Source organism: Acyrthosiphon pisum, chromosome A1 (genome assembly GCF_005508785.2).
Source record: "Acyrthosiphon pisum isolate AL4f chromosome A1, pea_aphid_22Mar2018_4r6ur, whole genome shotgun sequence".
NCBI classification, from domain to species: domain Eukaryota; kingdom Metazoa; phylum Arthropoda; class Insecta; order Hemiptera; family Aphididae; genus Acyrthosiphon; species Acyrthosiphon pisum.
The window spans coordinates 22,075,337-22,095,147 of record NC_042494.1 but is presented as its reverse complement, the minus strand read 5'-3'; the positions used below and the strand labels follow the sequence as shown (position 1 = coordinate 22,095,147).

General features: G+C 29.9%; 2 protein-coding genes across 4 annotated transcripts in view; one reads left to right on the top strand and one right to left on the bottom strand.

Moving 5' to 3' along the window:
• The window catches only part of LOC100160248, a 78,741-nt gene extending 62,211 nt beyond the window's left edge, over positions 1-16,530 (bottom strand). Inside the window, exons 1-2 of one of the 3 annotated variants that reach the window (XM_001946575.5) lie at positions 16,015-16,530; positions 12,313-12,436 (exon numbers count right to left, since the gene is read on the bottom strand). In XM_001946575.5, the coding sequence (XP_001946610.2) occupies positions 12,313-12,434 (122 nt within the window). In that variant the 5' untranslated portion in view covers positions 12,435-12,436; positions 16,015-16,530. Of the gene's footprint in view, positions 1-3,750; positions 6,359-12,312; positions 12,879-16,014 lie in introns of those variants that run through there. The other 2 variants (XM_029486804.1, XM_029486805.1) reach the window with 2 other exon arrangements.
• LOC100166457 (calcium uniporter protein, mitochondrial) overlaps positions 1-19,811 on the top strand; it is an 82,640-nt gene that overhangs the window by 42,362 nt on the left and 20,467 nt on the right. Inside the window, exons 3-4 of the mRNA XM_008186989.3 lie at positions 16,983-17,272; positions 19,165-19,311. Of these exons, the coding sequence (XP_008185211.1) occupies positions 16,983-17,272; positions 19,165-19,311 (437 nt within the window). The remainder of the gene's footprint in view (positions 1-16,982; positions 17,273-19,164; positions 19,312-19,811) is intronic.

The following is a 19,811-nucleotide window of genomic DNA, read 5'->3' as shown; positions in this document are numbered from 1 at the left end:
GTAATCGTATAATAAATAATAATCATAACATCATATTATTATGATATAAACATTGGGCATAATAATGTTATATTTATTTACAGCTGGTAATAAATGTATAAGTTTTCTTCTAACTGTATCCGTTATTGCGTGTTTTATATTCTTGCTATCAGTTACTGTATTTTTCGTGTTGCCAAACGTTATTATCATTATGATTATAATAGTGCTGTGTTTTTATGTTCTTCTGTTTTCTTCTAATTGGCTGATTTGTACCTGCTTATTTTATTATTTTTATTTTTTTCTCGAGGCATCAAATGCACGTAATACAATACCGAATATGTAGCTCACTGTGTAGGTACCTATATTTAATAATGTCAGCTGTCTTTCACTATAGTGTAATTTGATACTGGCAAACCGATGATTAATTGCAGTGTCAATACGTTATACGTGCAACTTTTGTCATATATATGCATAAAACCTAATGTTATAAACCTAAGTTTTTATAAGATACACAAATTGTTAGTAAGCCTTTAAATTATTATGATGTCTGAGTCCACACGAAGGTCGAGTCCTTGTGATTTCTATTGGTTTGAGTAAAAGTAATAATATAATTTCGATGCTACATAGTTATTTTACGATAATCTATTAGGTAAAATATGTTATTAGTTTTTCAATTATTTTGTACATTGAATAAATATATAATATAACAAAGGGACAGCGGAAACCTTTATTGTTATTATTTTGAATTTTTTAACTTAAACTATGGTAATTTAAATAATTATTATACGTCATGTAATATTCTACTTTACATGACTGCATTGATATTCGAGTAAAGTATTATGTATATTATGTCTTTTATAATTACTAACTACTTACTGAACTATCATGAAATTATATTTTAAATGTTTTTGGCTAATCATATAAAATGAGCTTATAACAGTCAATAGAAAAGAAAATATTTTAGATTTATAATTGATTATTATTAGACTGAACTTTACTTGGTCTATCCATTATTTCTTAATTTATTACTTAAAAATTTTAACTTTCTAAGATGATGGTGAAGCCATGGAGGTATTTTAATTTATTAAGAATATTATTAAACTTTTAATGTATTTAAAAGTGTAATACTTGAATAGTTGAATACATTCAATAAATTATAAATTATCAATAGTATTTATTAATTTGTCAAAAAAATATCTATTTGTAGCTGTATTGAATGTCAACTTTGTTTATTTCATTATAAATTAATTTGTTTTCTTATACCAAACAAATCTATAGTTATATCTAGGTCATATTTAAGTACTTTAAGTTTTTGTTGTGCTTGAACACTTGCTGCCGTATTTACGTAACATTTTAATGTTCTTAACTTCTATTAATCAATATTTCCATTTTATTTTTTTATCCATTATTATGTCCAAATTTTTCATTCTGATCACGTTTTTATTTTCCTTTGTGGATTTTGGCGAAGAAATAAAAAACGTCCTTTTGACCTGAAAGAAATTAAAATTTTTCGAGTAATCTGATCTGTGGTTTAGCTGAGTACATGCGGGCCTAATAAATTTAACCGAAATTGATATTTAAAATGTGTTGAATACTACCAGGAGCATTTTTTCTGTGGCCCGCATATATTATGTTGATAATATATTAATATAATAGGTATATTGTTATAGTCTATAATATAATACACCTTTAGTTTAAAATTTAGCTCTAGTTATTATGGCTTACATTACGTTAATATTTTCTCAGGTTCTATTGTATATCTGTTTGCGTACGTTAACAGGTACTTTAACTAGTTTTATAATTATTTTTAATGACCATGCTATTAAAATATGTTGAAAATAATAAATCAGTTGTTGCGAACGCTTTTTGTCTGCCTTAAGGTGTCAAGATGATTTCAAACGGCGACGTTATAATGAGTTGTAAATGTATACCTAATCGATTAGGTCAATGATAACAATGAAAAACAAAAGACAATATGTATTCGTCAAATCGTCAACGCAAAAAGTGTATCTTTCACGAATATCAACAATTATTATTGTTAATTAGAGCCTGTTGCGTCTTGAACAATATAATATTCGCGGGAGATAACTATGAAAACCTATGAGTTATTAATACATGTTATACTGATGTTGATGATTTCACTCTCCATGCTTTCTGCCCATTTCACGACGAAGCCTACTGGACGGCTCTCTGCCCGCCAAATCCGGCCAGTCACAGTGGGATATTCGATTTCCTCCCATATCAAATAATTTCGTTTGTGTGTATATAGTGCGTTCCACATATCTATTCTGCAGGTGGATGTTACGGTCTGTTAGACAGATCTAATGGACATACACTTCAGAGGCCCCCTCATGAGCGTGACGTCACTTCCGACAAATGTAGATCCGGCTTATTGCGAATCGGGTGTTTGGAATTTCTGGCTTTGTTTTACATAATTGTACAGAACAATATTGTTCAATATGGTCGAGTTCAGAGAACTTTTGACTAAAATTCTTTACAGTTGATTACCAGACCTATACGCTCTGCCAAGTTGTATTCAAAATTGTTCTCGTTTTATTTTTGTTTTCATAGTGATTAATTGTTTAAATCTTGAAAAGTCCATTATTTTTTTAAGCATTATATACTCATTAATTTAAGATTTCCTTATATTGTTTTAGTTAAAATTAATGTAAAAGGATACTACTGAGAGAAGTTTTATTAAGTATATAGTCCTTTAATACCTTACAAATACAATATATAACAAAATGCGGAGACAGTAATCTGTTGGGATTTTGTAGAGTAAATACATATCAATCTTAGTCTCACGAGAAAACTTCACAACATATTTATTTAGCTCCACGTAAGTCACGCTGTGGAACACATCCTATATTTTCAGCTGTCAACGATAGCTGTCACTATATTACACTATATGTTGACATTTTAACATTTACTTTAATGCCCAATCCTATCACAACTTTAGTATAACATATATGTTGTGTTATATTATAAAATTTTGAATGATGGTTATATCTAACTTGTGAAATCTGTATGAATCATAATTCATAAATACGGAATTATACAGATAGTAACTATAGTTACTTGCCTTATTATCGAGTATAATATAGCTACCATAGTAAATAAGCCAATAAGTAGTTTAAGTATTATTATAGCACGGTATATTATCAAATGTAACCTGGAAAATTTATATAATTTATATAGTATATATTATAGCTATGAGGCGCATATAATCTCGATTATAATTAGTGTTAAATTTTCATAATGTTCATATATATGTATACCGTATACGTTTAGGTACTTGCGCAAAATATACTTATGTGAAAACCATATTAGGTAAAGGTTAAATAGGTACCTCTATTCGTTTTATACCATAATAATTTATAATACACGAACTATATTATAGTATATTGTCGGTTAGTTGAATAGTTTTAATATTCCGTTTTTGGATATAAATCTATGTGATTATATTGTATAATCAACGAAAGCTTCCAAAAGATAATTATAGAGGTTGAAAGCGATACATTCATGTTTAATATTTAATATTGAATAGTATAAAAAAAATTATCCAAATTTATTATGTGCTGTGAATAAAGCGCTGTCGGACAAGGCTATTCGTTTTTTATTCTTTTTACTTTAAAATAATGACCCTACATAATAGTATAGCACTAGTGGTTGAACGTGAACAACAATATAAATAATATTAATATCTAATGACTTGATATAGAATCATATGATATCGAATAAAAAAAAAACAAAAATAAACGAAAGACTCACCGAGGGTAAATTGCCGTATACAACTTGACGTGCGGCGCGACGACGACGACGACAATAATATTAGGCAGATTACACGGCGTGAAGTATATTAAAAATATATACACGATTTTGCGGTTCTGCAACTCAGTCGGTAAAAACGGACTCGGGTACGTCTTCCGGAGACGATGCGTATGACATGTACGCGCGTATCTATACTGCGCGCGTGACTGGAGGACTGCATATAGGCGAACGCGGACCGATGTATATTTACGCGCGCACACACACACACCAAAGCGCCAGGTGAAGTGTTGTGTACGTGTGTGTCGTGCGTGTATATATCGTAGGTAGAAGTATAGATATAGTTGTCCACCGGAACGTCATCGCCGGTGCCGGCCCGTTCCAAGGTCTGCGTTGTATACGCGGAAGAGGAGTAGGAGTATAGGCGAAGGTGCAGGTGGTCGGAGAACGGTGCACTCGACACCCCTGCAATCGGAAAACCTATTATATTTAGATATTTACTTCACGAGGTGGTTCGCAAGACCTTGCAGCAGCCAGACTCATATCTCAGCCGTTATTTTATCCCTACCATGGTACCATAAGTTGGGTAAAATTCTCTTACATCACTTTTACAATAAAAATATGTGCTGATAATTTCATATTTTTGTTGTTGTTGTTATTTTTTTTTTTCAAAGCACGCGCCATTTTTCTCGCTCCTCCGCCACGTCCAACCACCCTTCCGGAGCCGGACTCGACATGGTATACCTGCATTGCCGTCATTATACATTTTTTTTTTTTTTTTAACTACCGATATCGACAAGCGCGCGCGTGCAATGTTCGTTGTAGTTAACATCACGGAAATACGACGTATATATATATATAGTCAACGTCTAGAGGGCTGGTAACAGCTTTTTCCGGCGACGCGGTAGCCATATTGCTTCAGTGCATAAAATATAACGCCCTCGATGCAGCGCGCTTGTTGTTCGTTCCGGTCGGACGATCGCGCTCGAGCGCCAGCTGCGGCTGCAGTGTACATCGTATAATAATGTATAATATTATCACGTGTTGTAAGCACACTTAAACATCATCACGTCTGCTGAGCGTTATGGTATACGCCAGCCGCGATGTGTTTGTGTGAGCTCCGTTTAATTAACGGCTGCCGACCGCCCCTCGCCCCCCCCCCCTTCTGGTGGCAGATCCACAACTGTTCTCCGCGAGATCTTCGTTATGTCCACGGGGACGTGGATCCGGCTGTATTTGGAACTGTTCACCCCCAGCCCCCTCAGGCATACAATTTGTAATGGTATCTCTAAATTTCATTATTAAATTTAACTAATATTATATTTATTATTTCATCCGCGATTGAGAAGGCCGCGACCGAGGTAGAAATTCGCAGAGTACTTACACTCATAAATCATAATATTGTATTTTACCAAAAAATTAAAACCATTAAGAAAATATATACGTATCTATTTAATAAACTACTAAATCAACAATGGAAATATTTAGTTTATTATTTTCTTTTTTTAAGTTATATCTATTTTATATGCTCAAATATTGTAAAAATGATCATACAATTTTCCCAAAAAAGTATTGAGCAGCAAATATATGTTTTGTATTTTGCTTTTAAATACATATTTTTTGAATAAATTATATACCTAAATATTTTACCGCCCTCAAGACCGCGCCCTTTTTATACAGCCCTGTGTTTGCGGGTAGAATCATTATTATATAATAACAGTGTAGTGGTACTATACAGTCTTAGCTCCCGTGAATTTTTCGTTTCGTTTGATCGTTTTTTCAATTCTCCATTATGCGTATTATTCGGCCTCAACGCGGAATTTCGCGCGAAAACCTTTGACGGTATATCCACTTTATTTGCGCTAAATTCCCATCAACATTTCTGCGATAAATCCAATAAATGTTATAGGTTGAAGCCTAAAGGAACTCGGCTTGTTATCGTCTGCGAATTCAACTTCTGCTTTGAAATAATCTTTTATTTTTCATTTCAGGCATCTTTTATCGATTCGTTCGGGCGTAATGACATAACATAGCTTGTAGTCTGCAGTCACCGTATATCCGTATAGGGAACGTGATTAAATTATTGTAAAATGTGACCCTATACATAAGTTGACTACTTTGGTGAAGTGTCAAACTAATAATTAATCACAGTTGGAATTTGGAAATATTATGTGATATGACTACTTAATGCATATATATATTATAAAATACTCTTAATAATGTAGAGATAGATTTTTAATTTTGTTGGTGGAAATAAAAACTTTGATTCTATGGCTGATGACCTATAAAACTTTTGGGTACGATCGTGGACCAGGTAGATAAACTTTTCATTTGGGTATTATCAGATCAGGATAGGATTTTTTTGGTTTTTTTGTTTATATTTTGCAGAACAGTTTATCCGTCGTAATGTGATTTATGTTGAATAAACCTATTACTGCAAAAACGTTTTCATATATCATGATTCCCAAGCGCTTGCGTATCAACATTGTTGTAATATTTTTGGTGTTTTCCCTCTGTATCGGTTGAATGCATAACAAAAAAAAGAATTTATACTATAATACACTTATAAGTATGGTATTTAAGTATGGTTGCAATAAAAAATTATTTTTTTAAAACATTAATTTATAAGTAGAATTATTAATTAGTAGAAAAAAACTATATACTAATTGTTATCAAACCACGACACACAAGATATGAGGTCGGTTTTATTTTTTAACGTTGCCGCTTTTGTTATGAATATAATAAACAAATGCAAATTTTTAGGACCTACTTTAAATTAAAATTTACCTATTGTAAATAATTCCAGAAAATATTGTTTAATTGAACAATGTTATTACATTTTCATACAAAACATTATTAATGTCTATTATTAACAATAGTTTTGGGCTTCAGCCCTCGTGAAATATGATGTGTATAAATGAGTTTCACTTTTTTGTAGTGAAACAGTTTATTAGACAGATACACTACATTAGTACCTATATAAAAAACGGTTTAATTATTTTACAAAAAAATATTTTATTTTCAGCTCTTTTCATTTGTTCTACAGTGGTTATAATGTATGAAAACGTATACAAGTCTGGATAATAACACGTTTGAATGGAGAAATATAATAATAATAATTTCATATTTCGCGGCTGTCATGTTAAAAGTTTTGTTTCCTTCCACCTCGCATGCACACACACACACCTGATGATCATTTTAATTAATATACATTGCACTCGATTGCGATATTGCATTATGCATTTTTGTCGTCAACAGTTAGACTACAAAAATGCATTATGGTATGCGCATATAGTTACACTATATTACTATATGAGAATGAGTATAATATCATTATGGCGTATATGACAACTACGATGTGTATATAATATTTATTATGTATAAGATTAGCATATTCGATTACAATATAATGTTATATATACTATAATACACCGCACTCGCCTGCCCCGGCTCTTTTCCTGTCTGTTTTCTATACCCAACCGCGTACAGTAATCAATATTACTATCTATATTCTGTATTAATATTCCCATGTGCATTGTAACTGTAATCACTAAAAAGGCACAAACCTAGCACAATGAATATTTAAATGTTTTAATATTATATATGTTCCGTCCGTAAATTGTCTCAGCTATGAAACATATACCTAGCTAAAATAGTAATTAGTCTACGTCCAGTGATAGAGAATATTTTCGTATTTTTCAAACGAATATAATAATAGGTGAAATTCAGAGACTTATATAAAAATGGTCGATAAAAAAAAGCCATTGATTCCAACATTTTCGTTGCATATTTTATTCGAATATATAATATGCATGATGATACGTATACAACCGTAATTTATTATAATATATTTTTATAATAATATTTGCACGTTCAGCATTTGTTATTGTAACTGTTTTCCGCATATTAAACATATATAGCTACTACTATACAACATTTCTTTACGCGTTTTTTTTTACACATTTCTCGGAAAACCCTTTAGGTATAATAATTGAATTCCGCAATTGTGACACCTATATTGTCGTCTTTGTACATACAGTACCTTTATATTATATACAATAGTGTTAAATTACGTTTGCTTTTAGAAAAAACTTGAGTTTCGGTGGAATTGCAGGTTTTAATCGCACGCGTATAATTAGTACTCAGTCGCGTTTACTTTAACCTCGGCTGTCAGTCGTGAAATCTTTGAAAACCGTAGAATCGCACGCGTGCACACACACGCATGACGTGATGAGACCAAACCGAGTCATTAGTTCAACTTTTATTGTTGGTAATTTTTAGCACCTGTAGTGTGCTTTTGACGGGTTGGCCGTATTGTTTTCGTGGACCAACTAATCATTGACGGCGCAGTCATGGTCGGAAACTCGGAACTATAATAAATACGTATATATCATCCTATATATGTATATGTGTGTGTATGTGTAATGTGTATATGTTTTATTATGTATATATAGGTACTATATATTCATAAGGACATGGAATTCGCGTATAACTCGGTTATCTGTGTGTTATTTCTATTATTATTATTAGTGGTACATTTTGTTGAATAGTAATTTAGAAATGTGCGTGCAGGAAGAGCATAATCATAATAATACATGTGCTCGGTTTGTTCGCTTTATGGTATATATGTTCGTTAATTTGAAATTTATCACGCATGATATGGTTTTCGCGCATAATTAAATATGCCTAAATAATTATAACCCGATTGTTCATTACGACCAACGATGATGGCCTAATGTACCTAGTGAAAATCGGAATCTCGTCCTAATATAGCAAAGCTATCAATGAAAACATTATAATATACATAATCAAAACATTTGCCTCTATAAAAAGTCCTTGCGTGTATAGAAAAAAACAATTTTCTTAGAGAAAAATACTTGTCGATAAAAACATAATGCACAGCTATACTTCATTGTATTTGAATGATTTGTTAAACTTGTTAACGACGTATTTATTTAAAAAAGGTTGTTAATTTGTCCGATGTATGCCACACATTTTATTTTTAATTGAGTAAAATATTTCGAAAACCCACGTGTATTATATGCATACGAGTTTATAGAAGGTACATTATACTCATAGCACATGCACAACTATATTTTATTTGTTTAGTAAAATTTCTTTTTGTGATATACTGACTCGTCAATTTTAATGTTACTTGAGTAGGTTCTGTTTATGGTATTATTGCTCTAAAGTTAATTAATTTCGTGATTAGAATATTATAGTACTTATTTGGTTTTTAAACCTATATAATATTTTTATAAGCTTATAATTTAATTATTGAAATAATCCTGTTATATGAAAATTGAATTTATAATACGTGACAGTAATACATTTTATTTATTATAATATTATTATGATCAAAAAACGTAAAAATTGTGAAGTTTATTTTTGTAGATAAATATTATATGGGTTTAATTTATTGCTTCAAATGGAATATAATATTATTGTATGAGTTACTATTTTATGTCTGTTCTCTAGGTTTCATAAAATATATCGTAAATAGAAGTATAGAACTATATAATAATAGTATAGTATCATTAAGTACCTACATCAATGATGATTTGTAAATGTTGTGTAATAATCAATGACATGTTTGAATTATCTTATCTAGATACCTATAACTTATTTCACGAAATTTTATGTTGTCATTTCATAAGTCATTATCGACGTTATGCATCTATTAATTATATTTTGTTATTACACTTGTATATTGACCACACATTTTTATGTCAGGTTACTATGAAGTATATTTTGAGGTTTTTTAATATAAATTAGTATTGAACTTTTTTTGTATATCTTGAGCTAACAATTGTCCCATTTGACATTTTGACATCTGCTGACAGGTCAAAACAATCTTTTGAATTTTTATTTTTGAAAAATTTACACAATTTACTTCTATTGTTAGAACCTACTTCAAATAATACAATGCATCGTCGGTACACAATAAAAAAGGGAGCTTTTGTATTATTTTTCAATAATACAAACTGCAATCCAAAACCAGTAAATTCTGTAGTTTTTGATGGCTTGAAGTAAATTTTTAGTACATTTATTACATTTATGATTTATTCACGCGTATACGTATACACTTCAATATTGAGTTTTTTGTTGTAACTTTTATGGGATCGAAAAATGCCGTAATTAAATAACGAAAAAGGTGGTCTAGAGAGCTCTTATTTAAATATTTGGCACTCGCATCGGTTCGTCTTTTTTACATTAAACTCTTCCAATTCGCTTTGTAAAAGCACATAAAAGAAAAAACATTGGGTTTTAAAAGTATATGTATATGTGTTATGAGGTATTACTTTGTCAGAGGGAGTTCAAATAATAATTTCCAAGTATTCAATAGTAATTTTTAATATATTTATTTAAAGAAAATATTATTTTGCTTATAAAAATTATGTACCTATAATGAACATATTATCTGAACACTAAATTTAGGTAAAAAGTTATAAGATTGAATTTAAATTTTAGATTTTTAAACTCAATTGTATAATATATAATAAAACATATTTTCAATAATTTAATTAATAAGCGTGGTAACCATTGGCGTGGTTAAGGAGGGGGGGGGGGTTGAACCCCCCCTATAGACACTTTACGAATATAATATATATACTTATACATGTATAATTATAATAATTTATTGGAAACAAATCTAGCTTAGCGACCACGCTTATTTTTCATTTTTTTTTTCGAAACCTATTTCTTACAACGAGTTAATAAGAACGATGTTGCAAAAATGAATTGCCGAAAATCATTAGTTTTTAAGTTATAGCATTACAAAGTTCACAATTTTCGGTGTTTTACCACGCATTCGTACAACATAATATTTTAGCGCGCGTTTGAAACTTTTCTGTTTAACTCAACAACCTTTTTAAAAAAAGGGATTTGTGTTCTCACGTACCTATATACATTAAACTATTAAAGCATAGCTGAGTCAAGCATACTGAAAACGATGGGGAAGTCTGAATTTGGTGGCAAGATTTATTTTAAAGTTATAGCTAACTATAGTAAGTTATACTCGGCGTTGTCACTCACCCGCTGCGCTCGCTCGGTCAATTAAAATCGAAAACACCCTTCAACTTGTTATTTAAAATCACTGTGTGTCAGAATTATTTTTGCACCATAATTATTAAAACGTTTATTTACTTAGGTTTCAAAAATATAAAAATTGAAAATTCGTTAGCACAAAACACCGAAAATTGTGAACTTCGTAATGCTTATTATAAAAGTTAATGATTTCTGACAATGAATTTTTGCACTATTGTTCTTCACTGGTTGTAATAATACAAAGCCAAAAAAAAATTTAAAAATTCGCTTGGGTGCTAAACTAGATTTATAACGCTAAATTTAACAAATATTTTGTTAAAAAAGTTTCCAACCAACCCCCCCCCCCCTCCAAATTTCTGAGCACGCCTCTGATCAATAATGAAATATTTTGTATTATTCAATTAATTATTCTTTAGGCACACAAAGGCTAAAAGTATTATAGGTAAGTACATTGTATAAAAAGATTCGATGCAACCTTAATTTAAAAAATGTCTCTTCATTTTATTCAAAAAAAGTATACAAATACATTTTCTGACATCTGTGTTTATTTTGTATATTATAGGTAATAATATAATATTATGTATAAAAATGAGTGTCTGATGTAAAGTAAATATGTTATTAAAAAGTTACTTAGTACTTAGAAATGTTTAAAACAATATTCAAGGGACCAGTACTTTTAATTGTTAAATAATCACTGTAATACAAATGCAGATTTAAAATTTTCACAATAAAATTATAAAAAATAGAACTTAACATAATATCTTGTGATTAGAAATTAGATGATTAGATTCTACTATAGATGTTAATATTTCCAAGGGTTTATCAAGGAGATACACAGAAATCGTTGATAAGAGAAGTATTTTTTAAATCGTTATTTAACTTATTGCATATAGGTATATTTGTATCATTAAATGATAATTGATAAATGATAAGTATTATTAGTATTACAATATTACCATCGTTACGAAAATGTAAATACTAGATAGAGTTGCGTGCTTGTTATATTGTTATTACTAACGTGGAGGCAGGGGTATGTGTGTATGGGGAATAAAATCATTCATGTGCGTTATATGCGATTTTCCGTTGTTTTCAAACAAAACTTCCACAGTTATTGTTCCTTATGGTTATTGTAGGCCAAATATATTTTTTTACCGTATGTAGTATAACTTATGTAACGCGTGTCCGTATACACAAGTAAGCCCACTGCCCTGCACTGTTATCGCCTATATTTGGGAATCTTGGTCGAAAGCCAATTTCTTGGACTACCCGATTGCGTTTTTGTACGCGTATCACTATTTTACAACATACAGGGGTCATTGTTTGTGTTTTTATGATAATACACCCTCGTTGCGTGGGTAGGAAACGGTCATAAAAGTCCACATAAAGTCTAATGATACTTTTAAGTACTTATATTTGCTGATGGTGGGGATCTTAATTATATTACTCGCAATAAGGTTTATATTATTTATAGATAGTATATAATATAAATATATTATAATATACAGATTTGACACTCACTCAAACCGATTGTCGTGGCCTTGTTTTTTGATATTATCCTTGCGTCGGTGTCGCTGCTTATTTGATCCCTTTTCCTTCTCCTTCACCACGAACACACCACCGGTCGAGTACGTGCCGCCCATTTCTGGAAAAACAAACAATTCCATAAATGTATAATTATTATATTATTCAATGGCTCTGGCTCTGGCGGTAGACTACACATCCGTTCGTGACCCTACACTAACCACGATATTTATCCGGCCCATGAATTATTAATTTAACACCTTTTCTATACCTACGCGTATATATATCTCGTATTTTACGACCAATTCCTCTGAATAGCTAACCACCGCACACACATTTATTTAACGAATTTGTTTTCACCGGCCGTGAATTAAATTATTATAAAATTTGTTATTATTAAATGTGTTATATAAGTATAGCGTTTATGGAATGTAAACGTTTTGGAAATTATGGATTTTAACCGCACATTAATGAAAGAATTTAACGTTGGCTGTATTAATTTTATTTTTATTTTTTACTTGGTTTACATTTTCATTAAGGTTAATATAGTTTGTTAAAATTAAAATATTATCATATACGTTTTCCTTCCGCGTTTTATTGATCACAAAACTTTTATTTTATTTTCAAATAAACATGTTTTAAACTTTCATTAGGATATATTATCATGGCAACCATAATTCTCAAGAACTAATTACTATTATAATTATTAGGTATATTAAACGACCAAATAAACGTTAGTTAAAAATCAAATAACATAGTATTTAACTTTATTAAACTTTATGAAAGTAAATTGAACTTTTATTTACTTAAAATTATAGCTTTGCTGTTTAGTATATAATTATTATAATATACTATATATAGAACGAAATCAATAAATTCCATAAATATATCTGGATAAAACATAATATATAACTTTAATTACATTTTAATGATTTTCATTAAAAAAAAAAACAAAATTGAAAAAAAAACGACCCAAGTTGTTTAAGAATTTTGAATCTAATATGAAAGTGAAATTATCGGGATCACTTATATTATAATGGTGTATTTTTAGTTTACTAGGAAAGAGTTTTTCGGCACAGTAAAAAGTTATAAAAGTTTCACGTTGAAGTGGAATATCAGTACGACAGTATATGTTTATTGATTGGATACTCAGACGATGGGACTATTAAAGAAGTTTGAGCATTGGAAAGTCGACGAAAATAAAATATGTTAAGAAATATAATGTAAAATTTTCGGAAAATTCGCCATGAAACACTTTGGTATAGAGATAATATATTGTCTTTGCTCAATTTGTATTCGATCAAAAATTATTTTACAATATAAATCAGTGCTTTTAAATGTCATCAATCATCATAATATGATAATAATTTGTAACTACACATCGATAGTATTATTAGTCGACTCACCAAAATATGTGTTATTCTGAGCAGTACTAAAATATTTTCTTTGTATTATATAAATGTCGTAGATTTTAGATGTATCTAAACATGGCGAACATTTTTATTTTATTTACCAAGTTTTTTAGTTTATTTACCAGCATTATTACAGTTTGAACGGAAATTTAGTCATTTACTGTGACGCGGTGAAAATGTATTTGAAATTCATGCCTTGTATTACAGAACAATACAGTTTTAGTAGTTTCACGTTGTATTATAATTCTCGTTGTTTATTTTACTAAGTACAAAAATTATGGTTACAACTTTAGCACGTTTCCATTTAATTGCTACTATTTCATGTCGCTAAAAATACATTTTTATTATTTCCCGGGATTGAATGTTAGTATGCGTCTTAAGAAAAACTAAAATGAAAAGAAAACCTATTTGCTACGCGTATACTGTTTTCCCAGTGGACCATTGCGTCATACAATATTCACGGCTTAAGAATTTATGGTTTTAAAAAAAATATATATTTATATAAATTCTTATATTATACAGTATATACACATTATAAATATATTATGTATGTCTATATAAAATATGTAGTACAATATTCGTTCATTTAAATTTATGTTATTACTTATATTGTATACCTATATACTTTATATGTTAGCAAACGTCATTTTCACACCCTTAACGTAGTCGTGGACTTAACAAACGCTGAGACTATAGTCTACCACCGTACAGTATATTTGGCCATAGTATGTATGATGTTATACCTATTATAAACCGACCAAACGATAGGCACCTAAACTGTTCATACACGTACGTAATTATATTCCCTCGTGACTGTATACAGTGTATATCTTAAAACCTCTAAGCCTCCGAGTGAAGGGACTGAATAATAATGCTGCTGGGATGTCTACTTAGAAAACCTTGGTATAAAATTTATCTTGATATTTATTTCGGTGACAATAACATAATGCATCACGCGAATTTCCGTCAGTAAGGAGTTAAGATTTTTCATTCTTCCGCAAATTTAAAGCATATGGTTATTATTATATTACTTATATAAAATAATTAATAATTATAATATATTATATACAAATCCTGTGTTTTTTATGTACCTACTGTGTTATATTGTTTCTTATTTTAACCCATTTGTTCGTTTTACATTCGTTTTACATTCAATAAGCATTTGTTTTTAAACCATAAATAATTTCTAGTCAAATTCAAATTTAAAGCTACATATTTTTTTTAATTTTCATGTCAAAATCTGGTAATGAATTTTAAATTTTTGTTTTTTTGTTCAAAAATTTTATAATGACAAATTAATATTAATTTAGAAAAAGACAATCTTAGCTGGTATTCATTCCTCTGCTATTATACCTATTATGTATTTAAATATAGATGTTGGTATATATATTATATCATATTCGTGTGAATAATTGCATGCCTTTCTTTTTTAATTTGTACGGTTGCTACTCTTGTGTGTCAGTTAATTTACCAATGTACAATTTTCCGATGGAATGTATTCAGAAGCCATTTAAATTAATAGAATACGTCACTTTCTATGCCTGACATGGAACCACTCTTACACGGAGTAAGACCGTTTTCATGAACACTTATTTGTCTTCCACAACTATATGTATTATTCATCTGCACTGTATGATCTAACCGTGTTAGTATACATCTCCGAGTAAGTACCACTTATTTTTCAGGGGAAAAAAATGAGCTCGTGTGTTTAGGATTCCAATCGCGTTGTATCGTCAAACCCTTCGTATTCCGGTATACCAACAGTATTTCGAACGCGCACAATCGATAAGTCAGCCGCGACCTTACACGGTTCGTCCAGCACACTAATTACCGTCGAAAACATGCTTTTTTATTTAAACTTGATATAATTTTTTACATCAACACACATCAAGGCTAATGCTGATTATGCACTTATTATATTATTACATATTTACATATACATAATTCGGATGTATGTAACTTGTATGAACTTCGGTCCCATGTATGTATACATACTTATACTTGACGTGGAGCGATTTATTTCGCTAAAGGGATTTTTCCGTACGATAATTAATGGCTTTTAGAAGCCGTGTACTTCCACACCATACTATATTATGTACAGTAGGTACTTTTTCGGGCAACGTACAAAGACTTTCGGAATAGTAGTTTTGACGGAAATTCGAGAAAACAAACGCAAAATTTACCTTGTGCGGTTGACAAACGCCCAGTGAATTCATAGCCGTACAAATAACCACTTAATATTTCTCACAACAATAAAGTAAATATAAAAATAGTAGAAAACACTTACCTATACGTGTACGTATACTGCAACAACAGCTTCGTCAAACGTACCCAAGAACCGAACTACTGTGCGTTGGCCGAACGAATGAGCTAGCAGACTGCACTGTCCATACTTCTGTAATCATCTTAAACCCAATTCTTAATCTTAATTAAGAAGAATGCGTGATGTATATCATTTTTTTTCACTTGCCCACTTGATAGACCTACTGGAACGATACACTTCTCGCGCGCGCGTTGGGTGTTACTTTCTTTTCATAACTATACCTACTATTAATGCAGTTTTTCTTCAAACTATGGGTATAGGTATGTATGATTATGTTACATTATCATGCATTTAATTAGGTTTACCACTATGCACAACAACATAGATGTAAAGTGATAATGAAATTTGCTATGAAGTGAAAATAATCACTGTTCCGTAATAATTTATTCGTCAAATTTCGTTTATCAACTATTAAAGTGGGAAAAATAAGTTGTATGTATGTATCTAGTAGGTATGTGTGATTTTTTTAGAAAAAAAATATTTCAATTATTTTATTACAAATTACTTTGTGCTTAATAGATATGCATTATACTGCTGCTGTAATCGATTTTCATAAGGACCGCGCGTTATTTTATGCGGTATGGGTACCTATAATATAATATATATCTTGCAGAATAAAGCCTTTTTATAGTCAGTGGTGCAAGTATAAAAAACAAATTACTGATTTGGTAATTTAATAGATTATAACAGTAAGCTTTTTATTCCAATTCCACGTAAAGTGTATAGTTATTTCATATAATTATGACTTACGAGGGCTTAAATATTTAAGATCCGACTACTATTTATAATATATTAGCATACGAAATGCGAAATTGCCAAATAGCGTGTTCAGTTTTTCGTTTTTTGAGCGATTTTACTTAAAAACCCCATTTAAATTTAACGTGTCTATAAAACACACGTCCTATTTATAAATTATATTATATTTTTTTCAGAAATCCATGTCGAGCTTAGACGAGGATTGCCCACGGTCACAGTTCCTTTGCCGTCCAGGCGTGAACTTTGTCAGTTTACTTTGCGGCCAGTGACGAACACGGTCGGAGACTTGACTAACATGTTGAAGACCGAGGACCCGGGTGTCGACCGCGTAGTTATATCCAGTTCAGAGGGTGTGCGTATCGCGTCTTCCAATACAATTGAATCGCTCATGGAAGATGACTTCCGGTTAACCATCAATGACCGAGAGTTCACGGTTAAAGTGCCACCGCACAAGAAGCTTACAAAGGTTTGTACGACCTAAAATCATACATTTATACAATAACTAATCTTGTGTAATTGGTTTACCCTATATCTAAAGAATTTATATATTATTTCAATATTGGTATTTTCATAAAGAATTGACTTATGTTTAGTTTTACGACAAGTTAATTAGTTAATTTTTAAGTAGGTATTGTCTAAGCATTCTACATTTTGATAGTTAAAAACGGCCAACTGTCGCAAAATAACATAATATTACCGGCGACACGTCTTGTAACATAAAATTTACCAACATTATCGTTTTTAACAGTTTTTCTAGTTAGGTAGTAGGTGTTTTTGTATTCAGCGATAAATAATGAATCGATTTCGGAATTATTATCAAGATTTACAAAATTAAGTATCGTTATTAGTTATAACCTAGACAGCTAGACGAGGGATACAACATTTGACCACATAATAATATTTATAATTATATAGTGATATGTACTATAGGGTTACTAAATTTGGCATGATAATATTATTATTTTGCAGATTTATTATCAAACTATATTGTTGTATAATGAAACGTTTCGTTGTTCTTGTAATATTTTGAAACGTTTAAATATTAAATGTGAACAAAACGTTTCGTATGATGGCAATGATAAGATTAATAATTAAATAACTCTTATAAAAACATTTGTATGTGGTTTACAATATTAGTCATATCGTTGGCATACGACGTTCAAATAAAAAAGAAATAGAATAATTGTATCGTAAAAATCTAATTATAAGTTACGACACTTAGTTAAAACTTAAAACACAGGAAAATTATATGAAATTTAGTGTTTCATGGAAACCTGATGTTCGGCCTAAGTGATGTTTACGAGAGTTGTACCTACTTTCAACCATCGATTTAAATGTTAACCATTGCATAAACTTGTAATATATAATATGGACGTAAATAAGGATTTTTTTAAACTCTTTAACTCTTTTAACACTAACCAACTCAGCTTACTTTTGTGTTTACAAAAAAAAAAATTATATCATTTTAAGTATATACTATATATAGGTACTTAAAATATATTACTTTGTTCTAGCACGTATTCAGGTGATGACCCCCCTTCCCCCACCTATCACTAATGAGAACAATTAAGGTTTTTGTAAAAATGAAGTGTTATTATAAATGTGTCAAACTAAAAATTATATTTTTTTGTAAAAAAACATTCTGAATATTTTATTTAAATGAAATAATATTATGAATATTGTAATTAATAAGAGCTATATTTTGTAAAATAATACAAAAAAAATAAGATGTCTTAAAGGTATACATATTTTTTAAAAACAATGATGATACTTGTAATTTTATTTTAAGTATATTGCCCTGCCAGATGCTAAATGTAGTAACTTAGTTATTTCTTTGATAAGCTAATAAAAGTTACTGCCGTCAAACACGAAACGACGAAAAAATAAGTAGGTACCTATATTATATACATTATGTTCGTTTAAATATTATAGATAGGTACCCATATAATATTATATACTCATTTTGTTAGAAAACCAGATAGTCTTACATAGTTACATTATCAGATCCACTTGAGTTTAAGGGTCTATTAGTTTGACCAATATATGAAAGTATAATGATAAATTTCGTGTTGTTCTTATCTCTAATTATATGATGTATCAGATGTCGAATATGGTGTATAAAAACGTCTGTGATTTTAATTCTTTTTAGGTACCAAAATAATAAAGATAATAAAATAGATTTATAATTATTAATTAATTATTGTAATTACATGACACATAAATATTAGTAAATAATAATTATTTTATATAGTGTGCGAGTGACTGGTGTTGTGATGTGAAACTATTAATTGTTGTGAATTTGAAATAAATATTCGTCGATATTATTATAGCTTTTATACATGATATTTATTTTTATAGGAAGAATTGGAACGGCTTTCTGGCGTCAGAACTCTAGTCAGTCAGTTGTACGAATCACTGCACGTCGAAGAACATCAATTAAAAAAAGAAAGGGAGCTACTGGCTAAAATGGAAGAAATAAAAGTCAAACTGGAACCCCTTGAAAAGGTATGATGCTATTTATCAATTAAAATAATTGACAAGATTTAAATTAAATGCCCTTATTTACAAATAATGATTCTTGAAGTTTGAACATTTATAGTGTTGTTATAAAACGAATTACTTACATTTTATAATATAAGAATAATTAAATGTGACACTTGAAATATTTTAAATGGAATTTATTTGATGAAGTTTGGTGCTGTGTGCACGTGTGTATAATGTTTATTAATTAAATAAGTTAACATGGACGAACAAATACCTCTAATATATTTTTGATATATCGCTATTTTTAACTTAATGATCACTCAATCACTGTTTCCTGTGAAGAAATATTTACGCATTGTTTTCTTCATTCGTATATTATATACTATATAGTTATATTAGAATCTACTGAGTCTAGATTGTAGATCACTTTTCTTTTGACCAACGTCAAAATACATTAACTCATATCACGCAACATCGACCCTCATAGCTTAGTTATATATTTATTTTAGCTAGTAAACAAT